The 26,563-nt window shown below is 32.9% G+C and overlaps 1 protein-coding gene across 1 annotated transcript; it reads right to left on the reverse strand.

Annotated features, from left to right (window-relative positions):
* Nucleotides 1-357: 357 nt before the first annotated feature.
* Nucleotides 358-26,209, reverse strand: LOC140436587 (pancreatic lipase-related protein 2-like). The gene is made up of 5 exons (XM_072525530.1): nucleotides 26,138-26,209; nucleotides 15,884-16,077; nucleotides 13,521-13,836; nucleotides 7,536-7,724; nucleotides 358-543 (listed from the first exon to the last, which is right to left on the reverse strand). Exons 1-5 carry the CDS (start codon nucleotides 26,190-26,192, stop codon nucleotides 386-388), a joined length of 912 nt encoding a protein of 303 aa, XP_072381631.1. The 5' UTR covers nucleotides 26,193-26,209; the 3' UTR covers nucleotides 358-385.
* Between the last annotated feature and the right edge of the window lie 354 nt (nucleotides 26,210-26,563).

Genomic DNA, 26,563 nt, shown 5'->3' on the forward strand with positions numbered 1-26,563 from the left:
ATAAATGGTCAATTACACAAATCACCCTGTTAATTAATAAAGAAGAGGAGTTGACATTTTTTAGTGGCCACATGATATGCTCCCTGAGGGACTCTACATATGGTAGAAGTATGTAAAGTTCCTTATGACTCACCCTGTATAGAAGGATTTTGACTATCTTGTGGGTGGATTAGGTAACGAACGTTGATGTGTTAAGATGAACAGAAAAGCAAAAATAAACTAAATAGACAAAAAAAAAAGAAATCTAAAATATCGGACATACAGTTCGTAGAGAAAATTAGGGCATAATCCAAGCTTATGAGTGGCCATGATAATTGCCAACTTTAGTAACAAAGATAGCACTTAAAGAATAAGAAGGATATATTGGTCTTTAGTTCATATACTTTTACCTTTTATCAATATAATATCCGCCCATATCAGAGTATTCTTCAGAGCAATCATTGGATTCAAAATCATCATAACTCTCACATTTTCTTGCAATAAATCCTCCAGATTTTATAGATTCTGCAAAGTATTTAAAAGATCTTCCATGTGCACAAGTACCTTAAATTAAAAGAATAATCAATTAGTACATATTGTATCATAATTAAAAAAAAACATAAAAATTAAAAGAAAGTAACCTAAACAAAGATAGGCAAACCGTAGACATTTGTAGAGTATATAAATAGGTAGTGTTATAATGTAAGAATATGATTTTTTTAAAATTTTTTTTATTTGTTTTTAAGTAAAATCTGTATGCTAAGCATTCACAACGAGTAACACTAAGTATTTTTGCTAAACGAATATATAATAATATGGAAATAAGAGTTTTAGTCCAATGACTATCAACTCCTAGTGAGTTTATTACTAATAACTAAAACTAAGTCTAGACATCTATATTCTAAATGGTAATTAAGAGGCGTTTTATTGTTTACTCTATCTAGTTGTTGGAGTTTCGCAATAAATTTACTGCTAACTCGTTGGTGTATTTTTCCAATCGTTTAAAATATTTATCATGTCCGAATTTGGATAGAACCACATTGCATCAGTGATGACACGAAGAACCTTAGATTGAAATCACTCCAGAATTACTATATTGCTATCTTCTGCAGTTCCCCACAATTAAATATTTTATGTCCAGATGGGCCGAATGATTGCTTTCTTCTTCTCATGGCGCCGTCTTCTTTCGAAGGTTGGCGATCCAAATGGCAATTGTAGTTTTGGAAACTGCTGCGTGAAAGATCTCTCCGGATGAGCGGTCGAACCATCTCCTCAGGTCTTTCAGTCACGAGTTCTGGCGTCTTCCTACTAATCTTTTACCCTGTACTTTTCCTTCCAGTATAACTTGAAGTAATTCGTATCTTTCGCCTCTCAACACATGTTCCAAGTATTGCATTTTCCTCTCTTTGATTATTTTTAGTAATTCTTGTTGTTTACACATGCGACGAACTACCTCAACATTAGTAACTCTTTGTAGCCATGGAATTCTCAACATTTGTCTGTATATATACATATCAAAGGCATTTATTCTTTTTTCTCTTTCAGAGTCCATTGACCAACTTTCACAGCCATACAGAAAGACAGAAAAAACGTAACATCTGATCATTCGGATTCTAAGCTGCAAACTAAGGTCTGATCTTGTAAAAAATGTTTTCATGCTGATGAATGCTTTCCTTGCTTGTTTCATTTTTAATAGGATTTCTTTTTTTGGATTACACTGAGTATTGATATTTGCTCCCAAATATTTTATGGAATTTACCTGTTCTATTATTTGACCCTTGGCATATACACGTACGTTTATTGGTGCCTTTGAAAATACTTTGAAGTTTTAGTTTTGGAAACGTTTAGATGTAAACCGAACATTTCGCTGTAGTAAACTACCGCATTTATTATATTTTGTAGTTCTTGTGCGTTGCTTGCTATTAAGACGGTATTATCAGCATATCTGATATTGTCTATGCTGATTCCGTTAATCTTAATTCCGCCTTGGTCTAATGCTTCTCTGAATATGGATTCCGAATACAAATTTAACAGTAGCGGTGATAAGACGCAACCCTGTCTCATTCCTCGTCGGATATGTATATGTTTGGATGTTGTGTGCTCTATTTCAGTTGTTGCCGTTTAGTGCCAGTATAGTTCTGAGATAATTCGCTAGTCTTGTTCGTCAACTCCAGTTGTTCTCAGAACTTCGATCATATTTTGATGGTTAACGCCATTTTGATGGTTAGCATTTCGACATTGATATTGTCTGGACCGGTGGCTTTTCCATCTTTCTGAGATTTTACTGCGTGAATCACTTCTTCTTTGGTTATTTCTCGGCCTATTTCATTTATTCGACTATCTGTGGATAATCTGTGGTGTATAACAAGGTCTATAGTCGTCAAAAAGAGTTTGCATGTATTTTTTCCATCTCTCTAGTTTGTCTTTTGTACCCATAATTATTTCGTTATTATCATTTTTTAATATTGTTGCTTGTCTCTTTTTGTGCCTACCTGTCATTTCTTTTACTTTTTTCCATCTTTCTGAGATTTTACTGCGTGAATACTTCTTTGGTTATTCCTGGGCCTTTTTCATCTATTCGACTATCTGTGGATAATCTGTGGTATTGAACAAGGTCTATAGCCGTCAAAAAGAGTTTGTATGTATTTTTTCCATCTCTCTAGTTTGTCTTTTGTACCCATAATTATTTCGTTATTATCATTTTTTAATATTGTTGCTTGTCTCTTTTGTGCCTACCTGTCATTTCTTTTACTTTTTTATAAATATTAAAGGTGTCATATTTTTCCTGAAGTTGTTCGATCTCTAGGCATTTTGTTGACATCACTTTTTTCTAATGATTTTGTTGATTTGCTTATATTCTATTGGGCTTGTTTTATGTTTTCGTCTTACGTCCATGAGGTCCATTCTTGTTGATCCATTTTAGTGTTTTATGAAACCGATGTCTTCTTCTTGTATCTTTGTTATTTTTGTTTTTAGAGCAGTCCATGTTACTTCAATGTCTGTCTGTACTAAGTTTTCGATCGTTTTTATTTCTTCCTCAAGCTTAATTCTTATTTCTTTTTTCTGTTCAGGGTTCCTCAGTTGTGAGATGTCTATTTTTCTTGTGAGTATTTTCTTTTTGACTTTGAGAAATCTTTTTAATCTAAACTCCATTATAACTGGATTGTGATAGCTGTGTATATCAGCTCCAGGGTATGTTTTCGTAGATTGTATGTACTTCGTAAAGGTGTTATTGAGCAAAATGAAGTCAATTTGATTTCTAACAATTCTGTCTGTGATTTCTGTCAATGATTGCTTTATACACTAATATTTTGTTAAACAAAAAGAGAAATCAAACGATTTCTACTTATTAATACCGTCATTCTGTAATATTTTGTTACGTATTGATAAGGTGGATTTGCGGCCGAGTAACCAGTAGTCTTTTTAGAATTTTATTCTTAATTGCGTCGTCTTCATCCAGATGTGCATCCTGTATATTAGCCCCTAGACAAGGTATTATCCAAGATATTTTACAGCATTATTTTTAAGAATGTTATTGTTATTATTGTTATGCACTAGGATATTTGTTGGTCCACTGTGACACTGTGACACTTAGTCCATATTCCAATTAAATTTTTATTTTGTAGTAATATTTCAGCTGCTTGTATGGGATTTTGTTTTTTGATCAGATGCAGTTTTATCTGCGAATGTTACGATTATGGATTTTTCTTCAGTTGGGAAATAAGCTGTAAATATTGTGTAGAGAATTGGTCCCAAGACGCTGCCTCGCGGGACCCCTGCATTTATGTTGTGGATGTTAGACATACTTTCTTCGTATCTTGCAGAAAATAGTATTTCTTCGAGGTAAGGTAAGATTTTATTGTCGTCTATAGTGGCTGAAAGATTACTTTATTCGGTTTGAATAGCAAAAATGTGAAGATGGTAATTGTTTAGATTTTGTCACCTTAAATTTATTAGCTGGGGTTGGAATGTTGCTCCACTTTTTTACGTATTTCACTTTTGCTTTATATTTTTGGTAATTGATTTTTTTTGTAGAGACTTTTGTTTTTCTAGTTTTTATTCTAGTGAGTCTGTAGTATGGATATTTTACCGCTTCATTGGAAAAGTTTCAGCAGGAAAAAGTTTTATGCACTTAGAGTTTAAGGTTAAGAATTCGGAGTATCAGTAAAGAAGGTGATTCGAGGTTTGTGCGAGTAATGAAGAAACAAGAGGAAACGAAAATGGGGATTAATTGTAATTTGGCAAAAAATAATGCCTTTATGTTGAGAGCGAGATTGTAGTATAGTATATTGAGGTTTAGGACTAATAATGTTACTTATTTGGCTTTTTTTGTGATAAAAATCCTGCAGTTCGTTCTTAAAACTTTGTCGCAACTCAAAAAAAAAATCTTCTTCAATAACACATTTGGTATGTATGAGGAAAACAAAACGTTGAAAACTGTAAGCATATACAATAATCTAGTGAACTAGATTATATAAAAGATATAGGGGAAGCAAATTCTAACCCAATTTTTATGTAAGTGTTTTAGGAATCGAGAAGCAAACGTTAGAAAGTAGTTGATTTTTGCAGGTATTATGAGCCTACGAATAGGTGTGAATTCTTAATGGCAATTGACGAATAATTTTTAACTAAAATTATGTTACTATAGATGTGGAAAAAGATACATATATGTATAGGCGTTGATTAGAAATGCGTAAAACCAACACTGTCTTTGAAGAAACAATTTCGTCGATTAGCTTGATTTTGTAAAAAAAAGCGATGTCTGGGAGAGAGTTCATTATAATAGTCTCATTTTTTACTTTGATATAATGTAGTGTTCAGAGATTTTTTTTGTGTAACCGCTACCAAACTAGGTTTAGGTGATTATGGCGAAGACGCCATATATGGAATTTATTATTTCGGATGCAGAATAATTAGTTAAGTATGACCAGAAATAACGGGTCTAGTTTTTAATTTTAGATATATAGTTGAAGTTATTTGACTTACTAATATCATCAATAAATAAAGCAAAACACATAAACTAACGGATTTTTACTTCTATTCTATTCTTATTCTACTAAATAGAATAATAAGAAAAGCTAGTATGTTTCCTCGTTAATATTTACAAAACTAATTTCTTTTTAAATTATCTAATGACAACAGATTCTGCGGTGTAAGAGGTGATCGCTGCGGCGACCGACGCAAATGCCTACCTCCCTACACGTGGTGTACTCCAGTTATTGCCGGTATACACAGTCTCCAATTTACTAGCCAACATCTGCGGATGGAGGAGCTAGTAAGTGGTAGGACTCCTTTTTATCCTAAGGTAGAACAATTTATTTTAAAATTGTGAAAAGTATTTCAAAATAGTCAATAGTATAAAGCTATGGAAAGTCACGAGATGTGTACCGCATTAAAGATACGTGAGGATATCCCTGGTATAATTATTATGGCATTGTGATTACTTAATACAAAAAAAATCGAATTAAAACGAAGATAAAATGGTGACTGTCAGGCACGTTTCGGATTTGCTCACATGTTCTCGCTAGTAACTGTTTATACATGTCATTTTATTTTACTAGTGCGCCATCAACGACTGGCGCCAGCAAATTGATGCGTGTACATAACTCGTCTTTACTTCAAACTTCGCAAAAGTTGGTTCGTCACTTTCCATGGATGATGACGAGTTTGCGATGAGTTCGCTTCTTCTTCTTCTTCTTCTTCTAATGGCGCTACAACCCTTTGTGAGTCTTGGCCTGCTTAACAATGTTCTTCCATTCTGCCCTGTCGGATACTTTCCTTCACCACTGCCTGATGTTCATGGTTTTAAGATCCCTCTCTACGTCGTCTATCCATCTTTTACGGGGCGTTCCTCTTGTTCTGTTTCCTTGGGGCTTCCATCTCTGGACTACTTTTACAGCTCGATTATCTGGCATTCTTTCTAGGTGACCAAGCCAGTTTAGTCTTTGTGATTTTACAAATCTGACAATATCTGCGCTCTGCATTAGTTCATCCAGCTCGTGGTTCATTTTAATTCTCCACGAACTATCGCTGCATTGGGTTGGTCCAAATATCTTCCTTAGTATTTTGCGCTCAAATATTCTTAGTTGATTTTCATCAGTGGTTGAGAGGGTCCACGTTTCACATCCATATGTGACCACTGGTCTAATTACTGTTTTATAGATTCTCAGCTTAGACTCACGATTCAGTAACTTACTTTTCATTAAGTCTTTGTATGCATAAAAGCACTTATTACCGCTAAGAATCCGTGCTTGTATTTCTTGACTAATGTTGTTGTTGTCATTTATTATTGAGCCTAGGTAGGGAAAAGTGGAGGCATATTTGTAGGTATGGTTGTCTACCTTCAGATTCTCATGTTCATTCGATTTTGTGCACTCCATATATTTTGTTTTGTTTTCATTTATATATAGACCAAACGTAGCAGCTTCTCGTTTCAGTTCTATGACTTTTTCGCTCAATACCCTTTTGTTGCGGCTTATTATGGCAACATCATCCGCATATGCGCATATTTGCATAGATCTTGTATTAATACAGCCGTTTACATCCAGTTTTCTAACAACAGCTTCTAAAGTTAGATTAAAAAGTGTTGTTGATAAGGCATCCCCTTGTCTAACTCCATTTTCAATATCAAAGGCCTGCGTCATATCTCCATCTATTCTCACCATAGCTTTGGAACCCTCCAGAGTCATTCGTATAAGTTTAACCAACTTATTGGGTATCCCTAACATAGATAGTTGATTTAACATCTTTTGTCGATCTACTCCATCAAACGCCTGTTTGAAATCGATATACAAGTTGTAAATAGGTATGTTATATTCAACACATTTTTCATGTATACCTCTTAACATATGTATTTGGTCTATAGTTGACCTCTTTGGTCTGAAGCCACATTGGTATTCACCAATAATCTCCTCCGAAAACGATTCCAGGCGGCTATATATAATTCCTGATAATATCTTGTAGATGACATTTAAAACTGTTATGCCCCTATAATTTTTGCAGAGTCGTTTGTCCCCCCCTTTGTACATAGGAAGTATGATTCCCACTTTCCAATCTTCTGGGATGACTTCTAGTGTCCATATGCGGTCGATTAGTTTATGGATACGCCTCCATAGCGCATGTCCACCATTCTTTATCAGTTCTGCAGTTATTCCATCTGTGCCAGGTGCTTTGTTATTTTTTAGATGTTTTATGAAGTTTATCGTTTCTTCCAATGTTGGTTGCTCAACTAGTTGTTCTGCTGTGTGGTGAATTATCTCTTCATCTTCGTTTTGTTCTTTTTCTGGGTTTAACAGCTCTTGAAAATGCTCCTTCCACCTTTTCATTATTTCCTCTTTCTCGCTGATAATTGCCCCACTTTTGTCCTTGTTTATAGCGATGAGTTCGCTATAAACATATTTTCAACGAACAGCTTACTAGCAGTTAGCGAACAGTTCGGCTCGCATATGTGTACCCATCTTAATATGTTATCTACTTACTAACTTTTTTTTTGCAAATGTTAGATTGTAGTCAGAATGCATATATTATACCGTTTTAAATATTGCTTAGTTTCTCACCTAATACATCCAACCAACAACCTGGTTGCTCCCTTCCACCGTTAGGGTAATAATCGGAATGTCCAATATTGAAGTAAATACCAAGGAAACCGCTACAAGTATGAATCACCTGAACAAACTTAGCATCCGTGACATCCAATCTGTAGTCCTCGTGAACCATTAAAAATAAAGGTAATGCAGGATCCAAACCTAAAAATTTTGGCATAAATTGTAATGTACTACAAATTAAATGTGGTAAAATTAAAAAAAAATTATAGAATTTGATGAAAATGAGAAAGAAAGTAAAACTAGTAATGTTGTTGTTCAAGGACTACCGAATGGATATAAATAACACAAGAACTTAACCAGGCCATGAAAAATTGGGTAAGGAAAAATAGAAGTGGCTTACAAATTGATTGGCGAAACATGTTTTGTGAAAGCAAAAGGCAGAAAAATAACAAACTAAGAAACAAAGAAGGCAGAAACGTACGTTAATAACGATCTTATAAATATGGAAAATGTAAAAAATTAGAACCAAGCTGACTATCAAAAATTAATCATTGACGGAGACATAAACAAATAAAACACAGAGAAAAAAGAATTAGAAAAAGTAAATCAAAGCCTAAAAAAAAAACACTGATAAAATAAGAAATATCGGATAAGCCACAAAAAACGAAGACGAAAATGGTAACGAAGGATAACGTGAGACGAGAAAAAATAATTAGATCAATGCTCAAACCAGTAAAAATTCCTTAACTGAGAGTGCTGTTCAAAAAGAAAAAAATAAAATGTATGAGAAATTTGAACAAGAAATAATCTCTATCGAAACAAGACTTAAAACTGGTAATGGGAGGTTTTAACACCTGGGTGATTACAGCCAAGAAAGATTACATTAAACAAATAGCAGGTAAAAACAGATTATATGAAAAAAACAATTGTCATTGATCAAAAATCATGTAATCAAGCAGCTAGTACAAAATTTTCAAACCCTAAATACCATAAAATTACACGGATTAACTTAAATAGATAAGATATACTAGACCAAGAACATAGTCAAAAGAACAATTAAAAAAAAACAACAAATGACAAACGGTCCGTAGAAAAACTGAATTTAGGCAGAAGAAATAAATATACAGAGGATATAAATAGAAAATTGAACGGACAGTGTAAATATACAAAGGATGTACAAACAGACTAAAGAAATATAAAAGAATGTATAAATGCTGCAACTGGACACATAAGGATAAACAGAAATCACAAAAAAACAAGAATGATATAGTCGAGAACATCATAACATGCTAAAAAAACGATAAAAATAAGACGAAACTGGATAAGAACATATATGAGTCCGCTAGATGCAAAACTCTGTATTTGCAAAAATTGTAAAAATTGAGTTTTAGCTGACAGTTATTTGTCACATGTTATAGCTATCTGCTGATGTAGAAATTCAGCAGCAAAGTAAGGTATTAACTAAGAAAAAGGCATTAGAAATCTTGAATCAGACGCAAAACTCTGTATTTGTCAGCCTATGCCAGTTGCATAACTGTGTAATTGGCCAATCGCTTACATTGTTTGAGTCACATGACACGTCTCATGTGCACATGTCAATTATTTCATCATTCGCCATTACCGGTTTCACTGTTTGTTATTTGAGTACTAAAAACACCAAGTTTATTGCAAATAATTAACATTATGGATCTTCATGTGCATATTAGACCTTGTGAAAAAGAAAAAGGGAGAAAACGAGTTGTACAAACAGAAAAATGGAAACGAAATGTAATGAAACTTAAGAGGTAAGAGGTGTCTACAATTAACTAGATAGGTTTGGGACTTATTGTCAATATTTTTAGGCATAAACCTAAGGATTTACCCGGTTTTCCCACCTGTAACCATACAAAGAAAGTGTATTGTTGTATAGATTTAAAGATGCGAGATATTCAGCGTTTCCATAATAATCTGTATTCAACAACTGATAAAATAAAACAAGATATTTTTTTGCTGAAATTTTGTGAAGGTCAAAAGCTCAAGAGATCAGGTACAAACCTACATGGAATTTCAATTAAATATTTTGTTCCTGCAGTAGAGGGTGGACTTTTAAGAGTAGGTATGCAAGACAGCATTTCTTGGAATAACTCATTTAAGTTCTAAAAGAATAGAGCGTGTTGTAAGAACGTTTGTTATCCGGGGTGAAATACCAAAAGAGAAAAGAGGGGGAGATACAACAAAAGGTAGATTTGATCCAATAAAATTATCTATCCAAACATTTATGGGGCGTTTGAACGGTGCAGAGAGTCATTATAATAGAGGACGATCGACTAGATTGTATTTATTATGTGATCTGAATTTTACAAAGCTTTACAGAATGTATTGTCAACGTCATCCACATCATTCCGTAAAGTTATCATATTTCCGAACATACGTTAATGAACACTACAACATATCATTCGGCACTCCCTTAGTAGATGCTTGTTCTGCGTGTCTCAGAGCGAAGGAAATTTTGTGAAAATAAAATTCAGAAGAAAAGTTAAAGGTTATAACAGAGCAGAGAGTTCATACGTTAAGAGCTAAAGCCTTTTATTCTTTGTTAAAAAATGAATCAAATCATAACATACAAATATTTTCTTTTGATTGTCAAAAAAATTTTTCTTTGCCAAAGCTTCCCGACCAGGCGGCTTATTTCTCACAGCAAATAAATTTTTATAATTTCACTATCGTGGCTGGAAATTCGAAATCCCATCTTTTTTCTGCAAATGTGACGTCATATGCGTGGCTGGAGTTTGAACATTCAAAAGATTCAAATGCTGTTGCCTCTGCTGTACATGATACTCTCATAAAATTTAACTTTAAAAATCAAATCGAAAAAGTTCACCTATTTGCAGATGGATTTGGTGGACAGAACAAAAATAGCACGATGATGTCTATGATAATCTACTGGTTGTTTTATGAAGCACCTGGTCACATCAAGGAAGTGGAGTTTACGTTTCCTGTTGTTGGTCATTCCTTTTTGCCACCAGATAGTATTTTCGGTATGATAGAAAGGGAGATAAAAAAGAAGAACGTTGTAATAAACAGAAAAGAATATGAAGACATAATTGGAAAACACTCAAAGGTGCTGAGACTTGGTAAAGACTGGCAGATATCAGACTGGAGAAAGACGAGTGACGTTGTTGTTAAAAAACCTTCCCAGTGGCATTTTAAATGTAATGCAACGAAACGATTTATATTTTCTAAGGACAAAGATTATATGGCTACGGTAAGGGGGGAAATATTTTATCGTTCTGACATAAGGTTCAGCAAGTCTATAATACGAAAAGGGAAAAAGATTTCTTTATTGAAACCAAAGTTACAACAGATTGGATGTTCATTGAAAGGAGATAAATCGTCCATAGGCACTCTCCTTAGAAACCATTTTGGTGAAAATTGGAGAGACCAGCCGGATCTCAAATTTTATAAAATTATAGATACTGGCGTACAAGCAAATAATAACGAGAGTGCTGCAGAAAATGATCATATTGATGATGAGGACCCAGAGGAACTTAGAGTTTAGGAATTAATATAAATATATATACATATTATAATTTGTAATACCTTTTGTACTTTGGATAAAAATAAACTTCAATAAAAGTTTACTTCCACATGCTTTCTTCCTTATTCCTAACACACTAGGTTTAGAAAACAGACTAATATAACAACCACTAATATCGTTAATTGTTGACTATTATCATGTATTTGCAAATGTTAGTTGCATAAATCTGTATTTACATAGTTCACTTGCAAAACTCGGTATTTTCAAAATTTTCTGCCTTTTTTAGCAAACCCAATAACTTTTCTAAGAAAAAAATTATTATATTTTACCTAATAAAGCATTTATCTATCACAAAAAAGTCCCATTTATTATGTCTAAGGTTTTTTGCAAAATTTATCAGTTTTTTGCAAATAACTCAGTTTGACTTATACAGTAAATACAAAGTTTTGCATCTAGCGGACTCATATATATATATATATATATATATATATATATATATATATATATATATATATATATATATATATATATATATATATATATATATATATATATATATATGTATATATATATATATATATATATATATATATATATATATATATATATATATATATTCAGGGATTCTACAGTATTCACTGCCTTCCCTCGCTCAACCTTATCCATATCTCTCTGTTGTCCCATTCTCCATCGTTTATGCCTCTCTTACTCATGGCGTCGTCTACTTCGTTCCTCCAGGATTTTCGGGGTCGTCCTCTTCTCCTACTTCCTATGGGGCTCCATTCGGTTATTCTCTTTATCCATCTGCTGTCACTAGTTCTTCTTACATGTTCATAACACTTTAGTCTTTTTTGTTCTATGTATGTTAGTATGTCTGTTTCTATTGACGTTCTTTGCTTTATTTCGTCATTACTTCTCCTATCCATTCTTGTTACTCTGCAGCATCTTCGCAGGCATTCCATCTCTGTTGCTACTATCTTACTGCTGTTTTTCTTGTTTATGATCCAATTTTCAGCCCCATATGTCATAATACTTCGCACTAATGTTTTATAAATCTTTGTTTTTGTCTTCATATTTAGGGATGAGAACAACTAGACATAAACATAAGTAAGAACACACCAAGTTAAGGAAAGAATGTAAGAAAACAATGAGGAAAATTAATTGTTTAGATGATAAGATAAATAAAACAGAAAATGAAACCAAGAACAATAACACAAAAGCATTCTATAAGAAAATTAGCGAGTAGAAGAAAACCTTGAAAGAAAATATAAAAGGCATAAAGAACAGAAATGGAAAGATACTAGAAAAAACGAAGAAAGAAGAATTATAAACAGTACAAGAGGATCAAGACCTAAATCAAAACGAGGATGAAAGGGTCATGATAATAGCTAAATGAAACCAGCTAAAATAACCAACGAATGACGATATGGAGGTAAATATAAATAGTAGTCGCAATGGTAAAGTGCCAGGTACTGACAGCATAAATATCATTATTATTCTGGTTTTACAACCCGGCGTGGGTCCTTGTCTCCTCAAAAATTTCTGTCAGTCGTCCCTATCCATCGCCTTCCTCTGCCAAGCACGGATTCCCATATTTCTCATGTCTTCATCGATGTTATCAAGGAACCTTGTTCTGGGTCTTCCTCTTCTTCTCTGACCAATAAGTCTATCAAGGAGCGTTTTTTTAGCTGGATCATTTTGTTCCATCCGCATTACATGCCCTATCCACCTCAGACGTCCTATCTTAATATGTTTTGCGATATCTGGTTCCTGGAATATTCTATAAAGTTCGAAATTGTATCATCTTCTCCACACTACATTGTCATGCACTGCTCCATAGATTCGCCTTAGTACTTTTCATTCGAAACATTCTAACATGTTTTCATTATTTTTTGTTAGAGTCTAGGTACCTGTACCATATGTCAGGACTGGGCGTATTATTCTTTTGTAGATTTTTATTTTAGACGGCAGAAATATCAAGCTTATTAAATATGGTGAAGATGAATTAAAAGAAAAGCTATACAATTGTATAACACAATGGTACAAAGGACAAAAACTGTACAAAAATTAAGGTAGTGCCAATACAGGAAAAGGTGATGTATCGTACAATTTTGGTCCCAGACTTTTTCGCAACACTTTTGTATATTTCTTCCTCTCCTTTTCGTACCATGCCTTTTACTGAACGTTGGCTATCATATTGGTTATTATAATTTTAATTACCACAACTCTGAAGAGGGACGACGAAGACTAATTAAACCACTCAAATAAGTTACGAAGCCATGCTGTTCTGTTTCGGTAGGGACCCCTCTTTTTACATATTTTGCATAGAACAATAAGTCATATTTTGTATTACGTTCTGGATGTCACGTACAGAGAAAAATTACTCCAATTGTCATATTTTTACCGTTATATATATTTTTATAGTTAATGTTTTTATATTTACATATTTGTATGTTATATGGTAATAAGTTTTTACTTACCGACAATATAGTCAATTTTTCCACCAAGAGCAAGACCTACTATTCCTGCAACGTGAGCTCCCAAGGAATGTCCCGCTATAGCTGTTCTATCCAAGTCCAAATTATTATTTTTCACCAGAGATTGAACATATTTTCCAACAATCTCCCCAACTCCGCCAACGGCTGAAGCAGCATTTATGTACAGATCGTCCGCTAAGCTGCTCCAGTCAACAACGAAAACGTTGACGTCATGTTTGCTGAGATAAGCTTCAGTTAGTACATTGTTTATATCAGAATCGTATTCGTTTCGCCAGCCATGGATGAGGAATATCGTAAACTATGTACAAGTAAAATTAATTATTTATACAAAAATATCTGCACGGCCAAATATTAAGCTATATATAAGCCAAATATAAATATTTGCCAATAAACGCAAAATTCAACCAAAAATTAAGACAATTAAAGTCGACTCTCGTTAATTCAAACCTGCGATAATTTGAATCTCTCTATAATTCAAAGTTACCACGAGTTTCCTACCAAATTTCTTTATGTTTCGAACTGAATCAATACATTTTTATGCACTTGATAATTCGAACAAAAGAAATCATTGCTATATAACAAAACGACGCGTTAATTCGAACTCATCGGCGTCCAACACTCGACAATTCAAAGTTACAGAGAGAAAGAGGTAGGAAGATTGTATACATATTTGACTACATATTTGACACACTTCTCACGAATTGGTTTGTTTAGTTATTAATTACTGTTACTATTTCGTTGGTATACAGATTAAAATTTTGTTAGTCATAAAAGTATACATGTTTGACGATTGCTGAAAAGAAGAAGTTAATCCAAAAAGTAGAGAAAGGTGAGAAAAAAAGGGATCTTAAAAAAGAATTTAAGATTTCTCTGAGTACTCTCTCAACCATAATAAAGCACAAGGAGAAAATGAATGCTGCTTAAACTGCTGGAGTACAGAACAGAACTACTAAAGGTAAATTTCCTCGTCTGGAAGAAAGTCTGGTCATTTGGCTAAGACAGTGTATTAGCGGAATCTTGTTGAAGGAAAAAGCGTTTGCGTCTACTCTAAACATCAAAAATTTTGCGGCAAGTGAAGGGTGGCTTACAACTTTCAAAAAGAGAAATGGTGTTTCAAAAAGTTTGTGGGGAAAGTGGAAGTATTGATGATGCAGTTTGCTTAGATTGGCACGGTAAATTAAAGACCTTGATTGAAAACTATGATGTCCGAGATATTTTTAATACTAATGAAACTTGCCTATTTAGCAAATGTTTATCAGACAAGAAGATTACTTTTAAAGATAAAAAAGGTCATGGAGGAATACATAGGTAGTAGAGAGTAGTACAACTTAAACGGCAAAACTGAAAAATTTTACTATTTTTAGACAATGGCATTGTCCACAACAGTCCTCCTATATTGTCCAACGTGGAACTCTACTTCTTTCCGCCAAATACAACTTCCAAATTGCAACCATTGGACCAAAGGATCATCCATAATTTTAAGACGTTCCATCGCAAAGAAATTGTTAAGCTAATTTTAGAATCTCTCGACAAGCAGCTAACTGCAAATATCATGGTTCTTACAGCTATTTTACTGACTGATTAGGCGTGCAGAGGTGTAAGACCCCTAACAATTCTCAACTGCTTCAAAAAATCCGCTTTCTTAAAAGAAGATCAGGAGAATCTTCCAATACTTTTGGATGATGAAGAACCAGCAATAGATTTATTAGTTGACATCAGCGGTGTGACTTTGTTCAAGTGGATGAAGATGTTGCTGTCTCAGGTTCACTAATCGATGGCGAAATTTGATCTGCGATAGATACGAATGTAAAAAGTAACGATGAAGATGAGTACGATACATTAAAACCTTTGACAGAGGTGTCAGTTAAGGAAGCAAGATCCTCATTAGATACCTTAAAAACCTTCTATCTACAAAACAAAAGTGATGGAATAGCATTTCAGGCACTTTTTCTCTTAAAAATTTTTTTAAGAAGTCGGAGCAGCAGTAATGTGCTTTGAAGCAAACCAGTATAATAGTTCTTTCGAAAGATTGATTAATTCACATTATGAATACATACATGTATGTACACGAATGTACCTCTAAACTTTTGTCATCGTTATAGAATAGCAGTTAATAAATAATAGTGATCAACACTTAATGAATCGAAGTTTTATTTATTTTCTCTTACAGATTTTGAACCATTTGTTATTTCAAACACTTAATAATTCGTAATATTTTAATAGTCCTTCGAGTTTCGAATTAACGAGAGTCGACTGTAACTGGAAATGAAAATTTTTACTTTATTACAATACTTTAATAAATAAAGCGATGCCTTTATACACAATATCAATAAAACCAATCCTACCTTCTCTGTTGAGAAACCAAGATTTTGTAGTGAGCTTGTATCAGAAATATTCAACGCATTTTCATTGTCTAAATCATTCTGATTTCTGAAGTATAGTAGCACATCGTCGCTAGAAACTGTTTTAGTCATTTGTATCGGTTGGGTAAAATCTTGAATTTTGTATAGCTCTGAAGAAGCATCTCTAAACACGGATGCTGAAAAAAAAATTAAAGATTTTACAATTTTAAACTATAAAATTAGCATTATACGACAAATGCACATAGTTTAAGCCAATGGTATTATTTATATTATAAAGATCAAAACAATGTCGTAATTAGAGAGTGACTTTGTGACAATTTTTGAGGAAGTTTTGAATGTAAAACTGACAATACAGAGTGATTTCCAGATATTGTTATTACAATACATTACAGAGTTTGACAGAGTAAGATTTAAAGATGTAATCCATCTTCTGTATAATAGAGAAGCTCCCCTAAATATTATAAAAACTATCGAAAATATTTACCAAAACAACAAAATGGAAGTCAAAATAGATATCAGATAGAAGTCAGATATTGTTATTACAAAACATTTGTTTGACAGAGTAAGACTCATGTAATCCATCTTTTGTATAATAGAGAAGCTCCCTTAAATATTATAAAAACTATCGAAAAAATTTACCAAAACAACAAAATGGAAGTCAGAATAGATGGACAACTTACAGCACCTATAGAAATAGGCAGCGGAATAAGACAAGGGGATTCATTCTCTTCAATTTGGTCATGGATGAAATCATTAAAAGCATTAACAAAGGAAGAAGATACAGAATGGGAAACAAAAAAATCAAAATACTCTGTTACGCAGATGACGCAATATTGATAGCCCAAGATGAAGATAGACTTCAAAGACTGGTCCACAGATTTAACATAAGAGAAAAAGAATTTAATATGACAATGTCACCTCAGAAAAATAAAAACATAGTAGTCAGCAAAGAGCCAACCAGATGTAAAATAGAAATTGATGGCATCAGTATTGAAAAGTAATGGAAATAAAATACCTTAGAATTACACTCTCTAGCTATGGAGACCTGGACAAAGAAGTAAGAGATCAAGTACAAAAAGCAAATAGATTGGCAGGATGCCTTAATAACACTATATGGCGAAACACACATTAACGCTGAGATTAAGTTAACTATTTATAAAGCCATTGTAAGACCAATAATGACATATGCCTCAGAAACAAGACCCAACACAGCCACACCGCAAAGGCTACTGAAAACGGTAGACATAATAGCACTGAGAAGAATTACAGGGAATCTGCCGAGAGATCGAAAGAGAAGTGAAGATATTAGAAGAAAATGTAACGAACAGTGTATAAATGAATGGATACAAAATGGAAATAAGAATGGAATAACCACATAAGCAGAATGGAGGATACCCGTGTCGTTAAAATAGTAAGAGATAAGTCACCAATCGGCAGAAGAAGTATCGGAGGACCACTCAAAAGATGGACTGACAACCTTCCATAGAGGTATTAATCCGCCAATGAACAAGCAGAATTGCTTATATAGAGGAAAAAAAAAGAAGAATACATTACAATATGATGTTCTTAAGGCTTAATTTTTTAAGTCATTGATAATAAATTTTGTAATAATTTAACTCCCAACGACCTTTATTTTAAACTTCAAGAGAGGTACAGTAATAATGTAAAGTGGTACGTAGCTACTTAGCCTACTAAAAAAATTACATTCAATTCAGTTCCACATTCAATTCACATACAAAATTTGAAAAAACTACCAACAACTAACACTGGAACACAGCGGGAGAAGAAGGAATATGTGCAGAACTTATAAAATACGGTGGAGAGGCACGATACCTATAGTAAGACATACTAACAAACTAACGCAGAATATATGCAGTAAGGAAATAATGCCCGAAGAATGGAAGAAAGGCAGTACAGTGATAATCCCAAAACAAGAGACCATATAATATGTAAAAACGAGCGAGCAATTAATTTACTGAATGTAGTAATGAATGAATAATCAATGTAATGAATAAAGTAATGACTGGTGTAATTAGAGACAAACTAACAATATACAACGAACAAAACATAGGATATTGCCAGTACGGTTTCAGAAAAGGAAGATGCACGATAGACGCTTTACATACGCTAAAATAAGTGAGAAAAAACATACGAGTACGAAGGACAAACAGAAGCAAAATAATCCAAGACTTACAAAAAAGTAATATACCAATATACCAAATAAAAATATAAGAATAATAGAAATGACAATGCGAGATTCCCAAGTAACAATAGACACTGGAAGAAAAAAAACTGAAATAATAAAAATAAAAAAATTAGTAAGACAAGGAGATGTGCCCTCAATGGTACTATTTATTCTATCACTAGACAAGATATATAAAAAAGCTGTCAAACACAGAAACTATAAACAATAATGCAATACAAATAATAGAATATGCAGACGATATAACCATAGTAGCAATAAATAAAAGGACATTAAAGAAAACCTTCCAAAAAATAGAAAACGAATCCAAACTGAGAGTACTGAAAATCGATTAAAATGGAACAAAATACATAAACGTAAGCAAGAAAAAGAAGACACAAACGACAGAACTGATAATAGTATAGTTTAAATAGGATCCTATTGTGCTATCCCGTGGGAACTTTGTTGCTAAAATGTAAAACCCATTTTTTTTTGTTTCTAATATCTTTGTAAGACAAAATCACTTGGTCGTCCAAAAATCGTAGTGGGAGGGGAGCGGTGGGGGGCCTTACAAAAAAAAATGCAATTTTTTTTTTCATCGTTTTTCGAATGTACAGTATCCGAAAATTCATTCCTCAAATTTGCATACCTATCCGGACATTAGAAATATTCTTTTTTTATTTATAAAAATACGTTAAACCATTGTTGTATACGGAGCGCCCTCATACAAAATCACCTGCCCTGAAAACCCATATTTTTAAAATCGTTTACCTCGTTCTACCTCGAAAAATATTGGGTTTAGCAAAAAATTGCTTTTTATAAACGTTATAGACCAAAAATCAGAGAACATGCTGGTTTCTTTAGAACCTTGATTGATTAGTTTAAGAAAAAATTAAATAAATCGAACGGCATGTCACGACGGACAGTGCTGAACGCAGAGATGCGAGGAAGGGCGAGATTCCTATGCCATAGTCAACCGCAAATCGACTCTACTGACGGCGATGTTGTTATGGTCGTTTTTTCATTGTGATGCTGATTTTAAGGAGGATGAATACTCTTCTAGCGTAAATAGTGACTTCTTTGGCTCGTTTTCTTGTCAGATTATTAACAGTTTTAAAATACTGTATTTGTTAAGTGATAGTAGTATTTATATTATCATAATAGGTATTGTTGTATATCTTTAAGGTTGTATACTTATTATTATTAAATTATTAATATTATCCAGATTTAGCCATACGGCTCGCACTCCCTCAAAGGGGAAAATTCACTCATCTCAGATACTTACGATATCAAAAGAATTGAGCTCTGGTGGGACTCTTTCCGTGTTATCGAGCCCTAGGAGACTTGGTATGTAGGAGTATCCCGTATCCCCAAAAATGTTCTTACAGATTATTGTTATTATTATAAAGCTTACTAAGGACGTAGTAAAGTGGTTAAATTTCAAAAGCTTGGGATATACATATCTAAAATGGCAAATTCTAATAGAATATCTACCATTTCCAAGTATGCATTCCAGTATTTGCCTGTGACAGTTTGAGCTGCAATGAATTCTGGAAACTCTGGCAAAAGTTCACGAGTTAAAGTTGAGATTTTATCGAAGAGTTGCATAACGTCTTCTTTTCTCCTGAAAGTATCGATGATTTCCGATGTACAAAGATGAATTAAGTTAATATAATGTACAGAAGGACTGCCACACTCTAAAAGCCACTTCTTATAAAGATTTATTAATAATTTTGACAGAGCTTCGTACGTCAACTTATGGGCTCGTATAGCTTTATTGTATTTTTTGCCAGATAAAATACCATCAATTGTGGACTGAGCATAGAGACCACTGTCCAACCATACATCAGCAAGTCCAGAATCTGTCATGAACTGACCAATTATTTTGAGGAAGTTCATAACCATGTGAAATCCACCTAGACGAATGACTACGTTTTTTGTGTCTTCTTGCTGGGACCATTCTAGCTCTTTAGCTTTATAATAGATCGCTTGATCAAACGTCAGTACGGTGTATCTGTTATTTAGCTTCTTAGCAATTTCATTGCACTTTAACAGTCCAAACGGTATCATATTCTGACGAGACATGGAGTAGCACAGGTAAGTAGCCATAGGTCGTTACATGTGATTTATCCTCTACAGTCCGTTTATGAAATCCTGGCCACTGTGGGATAACGGTTTCATCCCTAACAGAGTCCCTCATTTTGCAAATATCTTATGTTATTATTAAGATTCTGACCCTTTTCTATGATGCTCAGTTTATTTTTCTTAGATTGTACTTTTCTTTTTGATTTGTCAAAATAAATTTTGTGAAGGGAATGAAAATCATTCGGTATTACCAGCTTCTGATTATACGGCAAAAATTTAAATTGTCCAGGTTTATTTTCATTAAATGGTCCTCTCTGGAAGGCAGCAATTTGGGTTCCGTGAAAAGTAGGTGTTTTGTCGAAAGTCTCTTCCAAAATGTCAATGTTGTCAGCAGCAAATTGAACGAATCGATTGGGTACCAATTGTCTCGGTATGGTCACATGATTATTCTCCAAGTAAAGTTGAATTTCTTCTTGGGCGATGCTGTTACGCAGTCTAAGAGTACCGATGTATGAAATTGAATGACCGCAAGCGTGTATTGCTTCAATGAGTTTTTTCGACCTTGTTTCCTGGTGAACTAAAAGTCCTAGCCCAATATGCTTTAGAGTTTTTATTTTTCCATTCGAACAGGCAAAAATAATGTCTTGGAAAATGCTTAAAGTTTCAATTTTCTTTTCATTATCGCTTTCATTGCGGACAAGAAGAGAATACAAGCTTTCAGGAATGGACTTTTTGTAGTCTCTAACATTCATTCTTTTTTAAATCGGACTCAATTGACATCTTGTTTATCTCGCTTCGGACAGTTTGGCACATTTTGACTAGAATGTGTTGCTCCGATGCCCCGAAACTAAAAGTGTCAGATTCGTCGTGGTTATTTTTTCTTGCATATTATTAGTCATAACTTGGCATAGTTTTTGATTCGGTGAGTGCTTTTGACAAAAGATGTACTTTTGTAAATTAAAGCGCCGTTCAAGGGCCGTTTTTGAAAAATATCGTCTCTACGAAAATCAAATGGCAGTTTAGTATTTTTTGACTTGTACGAGGCAATGTTCTTTGAGCTCGTATAAGATTTATAACAGTTTTTGTGCAATTTTAAAAAATCTTGATTTTTTAGATCATCAAACTTTGAGAATATATGCCGCATGTATTTATTCTCATAACAATTTTTCATATGTTCGCTCGTGCATTCAATAAAAGTTTTTTTTGATCTTTCTTGAGAGTTAACCAGCCTTCCTCCTTCCAAACAAATAAGACACACATTTTGAATAAAAACGTCTTTTTCGGCATCAGATTTATGGAAAGAAACATGCCTTAATATGATTTTTGACTCAAGTTCGCTGTCAGAGCTGCTGCTGTTCGTTAAATCCATTTCTAGATGGATACAAAAAAATACTAACTGTAATAATAAGTACTAAAATTGTTAATTTACTAATAAGTTTAATTAATCACTGTTAATAATATAATTAATATATAAGAACTTTATTATGTCTCACTTATAATAATCTTAGTAGATTTCGCGTTAAAAACAAAGCTTATGAAAAAGAATGCACATATGCAAAACAATACCCTTGTTGCGCTAGAATATATACAACCATATAACACAACAGCGTCTCAAGGTAAAAACGACCGTAACAACATCACCATCAGTAGAGTCGATTTGCGGTTGACTATGGCATAGGAATCTCGCCCTCCCTCGCATCTCTGCGTTCGCCACTGTCCGTCGTGACATGACATTCGATTTATTTAATTTTTTTTTAAACTAATTATCCAATCAACATTTTAAAAAAACCCACATGTTCTCTGATGTTTGGTCTATAACGTTTATAGGAAGCCATTTTTTGCTAAACCCAATATTTTTCGAGGTAGAGCGAGGTAAACGATTTTAAAAATATGGGTTTTCAGGGCAAGTGATTTTGTATGAAGGCGCTCCGTATACAACAATGGTTTAACGTATTTTTATAAATAAAAAAAGAATATTTCTAATGTCCGGATAGGTATGCAAATTTGAGGAATGAATTTTCGGATATTGTTCATCCGAAAAATGATGAAAAAAAAAATTGCATTTTTTTTTTGTAAGGCTCCCCACCACTCCCCTCCCACTCCGATTTTTGGACGACCAAGTGATTTTGCATTACAAAAATATTAGAAACCAAAAAAAATGGGTTTTACATTTTAGCAACAAAGTGCCCACGAAAATCTATTCTAGAAGCCTTTTGCCAGTCTATTTACTCTACTATAATAGACGCACACAGTTTTAAAAAGTTTTAAATATTTGGGAGTACTAGTCAACATAAATAGAAGAATTGAAGAATTGATTAAATTGAAGCGGGAAAAAATAAGTCGACACAAAAAAAAGAAAATCTACAAAATGACCATAAGACCAATAGTGGTACATCCTTCAGAAACATTTACATTAACATCAAGAGAAGAAGTGCACCAGAAAGTTTTTGAGGGAGAGATTATGAGAAAAATACTATGACAAAATAAGGGAAAACGAAGATGTTATAAGATAATAGATAAATCATGAAATACAAGAATGGATGAGTCAAGAGAACATAGTTAGAGCAACAAAAGCACAGAAACTGAGATGGTATGGACACATAATGAGAAGAGAGAAGAGCAGTCCGTTAAAAGTTATAACGGAATGGATACCACCAGGTAAAAGAACCAGAGGCAGATCCAAATTGAGATGGCGACAACAAGTGAAAGAAGACTTAAGGAGTATGGAAATTAGACATATAAGAAGTACAATTAAAGAGAGCGAAGAAAAACGAAACTAAGACTAAAACGATCCCTCACACAAAAGCAATCTTTAAGTAAAAACAGCTTCAGCATCATCGGGAGCATATATATAATACTAAATACAAATACCTAGAAACCTGGATTTAAAAAAATAATTATCAAACAACAGGAACAAAGGCCAGAGTAGAAATAGCAAAAAATGCTTTTGGAAAACTAAAAATAATTCTCTTTAATAATAATCCTAAATTAGAACTGATAGTAAAAGCTCTGTAATTACCTGTTTTCAATACTACAATATGGACTTGAAAGCTCGACACTGAAGCAAGAATACATACATAAATAAACTTTGTCATTTGAAATGTGGTACAGAAGAGTGCTTAAAATGCCGAAATAGGAAGTATTGCAAAAAATGAACAAAGAATACGAAATATTAAACACAATAACAATAGACATATAACAGTAACAAAGAAAGTTACAATATCTAGGACACATAATGAGTGGACAGCTATGTATATGAGTGTCATGATTGAAAAATTTAACGGACTGGTTTAGATGCAGTTTAATAGTACTCTTTATAGCGGCGGTTGATAAAGTAAAGATAGTGTTACTGATATCAAAGCTCCGATTGAAACTTAAAGAAGAAGAAGAACTATTTATTCTGTAGGTACGGTATATACCTACATTTTAAACTAAACAAAAACAATCCAAACTAAAACTCTAAGTCTGTTATTAACCATACAAATTTAGTTTTATTGTACACCGACCACATCTCTCAGTCATTGGCTTTCCACTGTTAGAATGTGTAAGATTACTGTAAGGTCGAGAAACATGGAGAAACATCAGCAAGATCAACTATGAAAGCTAGACTTAGGCAAATATACAAATTGCATATTTTGCATATAATACATAAAAAATGCAAAAATGTCAAATTTTGCATATTTTTATAAATTTGAGCATAAAGTGCATATATTTTGAAAATTTGGTGTTAACTATATATTTTTATATTCAAACCTACATATAGCATGAAAATAAATGCCAATATTTAATTTTGTTTTATAATCACTTGGTATTCAAATTCTTGGTATAGTAACTTATAAAAGACAGCGGCGTTGTCGACACGTTTTGTCCTGAAATTCAGTGTTTGTGTTTGCCAGTTTATGTCTCTAGGTAAATTTTTTTATTTTGACGGTCAGTTTTACTTGGTTTTACTTTTGTTGTAAAATTGGAGGCGTAAACAAGGTGTATTTCTAATTGTGACTAATTAATGTGCTTTGAAAATGCCGAAAATAAGCAATGTTTCAACTTGGATAAAACCTTACAAAGAGCTATTTATGGATATAGATAAAGTTTATTGCTCGTGTTGTGGCAAAACCGTAAGTACATACGTATTATTTTTTATTTTATTTTAAAAATTTACACGATGGTACAAACAAAGATTTTAAAATAGAAGATTATGTTTAAGAAAAGTACCAACACAAGGCTAGTTCGCAATAAATCGATGTATTTTTTCTGTTTTCGAACATTTTTAAACTCCTTGCAATAAAAAATAAGATACCTATTTAAAATTCAAATCACTCAATAGTCCACTGAAAGGTCGCCAACATTTTTTTTTTCTAACAATAGCATGCTTTAATTTTGCTAAAAACAAAAACATATCATATATTGGACCTAATTAATTAAGTCCTTTAAATTAATGCTGACCGTATTTTTTCTTTAAATGTAAACAGAGAAGACTAAGACCCTCTTGTAAATATTTGGGGGTTCTTCCTTCTTTCACAGTCATTTCTTGACATCTTCAAAATTACTACAACTATAGAATATTTATATTCTTTTTTAGATTTCATCTGAAAAAATTTCAAATAGATCAGCATGTCAGAACCGCGAAACATTTAGATAAAAAAGTAAAAACCACATCCGGTGAAAAATATCAACCTTTACTGCCCAAGTGCTTTCAGTCAAGTTCCAAAAAACAAACCGAACAAGAAACTTTTAACGAAGACTTGTGTCGTGCATTAGTATCTTCTAATATACCGCTTTTAAAATTATCTAATGAAAACTTTAGTTCTTTTTTAAAAAAATATTGCAAACAAAACGTTCCCATTGAACGAACTCTAAAGAGTAATAATGTCAATTTGTTATACTCCTCAGATATCCACAACATAAAAGACGAAATAGGTAATAATTACGTTTACATATGTATGGACTAGACCACTGACTCGTCAGGAAGATACATTGTGCACTTATTGATTGGTGTACTTAGCGATGAAACGTTTCCAAAATCGTATTTAATTTCCTGTAAGCAAGTGGAAAAAACCAACGCTCTAACAATATCACGATTTCTATAAGAAGCATTAGCAAACTTTTTTCTTCCTGCTGCTGCGCCTAATGATAAATTATTGCTTATTTTATCTGATGCCACATCATATATGGTGAAAACAGGACAAAATTAAAAAGTATTTTATCCAAACTTAATACATGTCACTTGTTTAGCGCATGGAATAAACAGCGTTGTGGAGGAAGTAAGAAAAAAAATTTCCACTAGTTAACAGTTAAATAACGAGCGTCAAAAAGGTATTCCTGAAATCACCTGTAAGAATACAATGTTACAGAGATATGCTTCCTGCTGTTCCACTGCCACCGCAACCCATTTTAACACGTTGGTGAACATGATTGGAAGCAGCTAATTTCTATGTTGATCATTTTGTTAATAAAAAAAAAAATCCTTTTCATTCAATCAACCTTTTAACGTATGATAGTTGCCAAGCCTTCCAAAATAACATCCCCCATAAACAACTGTTATTCTTAAAATCAAATTATAGTTTTGTCCATAAAACTATAACTCAATTAGAATCCTTCAAATTATCAATGTTAGAGAGTACAGTTTTAATAAAAGAATTTGTCATTGTGTCAAAACGTTAAAGATACTATTGGAAAGGAAATTTTTCAAAAATTTAAAGTAACCATGGGAAAAAATAGTAGTTACCAGGTTCTTTTATTTGCATATTTGCCTAATAATATAAGTCTAATAATAACTCATGATAATACACTAAACGTTAGCGAATAGAAAGAATAAACACAAGACAACAGAGTTTAAAAAAGAGTAAAGTTTATATGAACATTATTCGCAAGGAGCATTGGGCAAAAATACGTGTGAGAAAAAAAGGAAAATGAAACCTATATGTGAATATAGATGATTTTTTAAAGTAAAAATTATATTTATTTCTTACTTGGAATTGCTGCGACACACGCACAAATCGCACACAAGACAAGTACGTTGTTCATTATGGATAGGAATTTATTAATTTGATTAATAATCGTAGATCTTTATATATACGCTAATTAAAAAATCTGAATATATTAAACAAATATAGAGATAAGATTGTTCAATTAGTAAAAAATTTGTTTGTTGTAATCCATAAAATTTTATTTACAATTTACTAAGTGAAAAAAATGTAAAATTTTTTTAAGCAATTGAAATATTGTTTTTTTATTCCAATCAGTTTTCTTCTCCTGACTCCTTTTCTTCTTCTTCTTCTTTATTTCTATATTCACATATTAGGCCTTATGTCTGTCTTTGTCCGACACATTTGTGACGTTGATTGTCAGTTATTTCGCCATATGGGCCTTTCTATATAACCACTAAAAATTTCATC

The sequence above is a fragment of the Diabrotica undecimpunctata genome, chromosome 3, assembly GCF_040954645.1.
Source record: "Diabrotica undecimpunctata isolate CICGRU chromosome 3, icDiaUnde3, whole genome shotgun sequence".
NCBI classification, from domain to species: domain Eukaryota; kingdom Metazoa; phylum Arthropoda; class Insecta; order Coleoptera; family Chrysomelidae; genus Diabrotica; species Diabrotica undecimpunctata.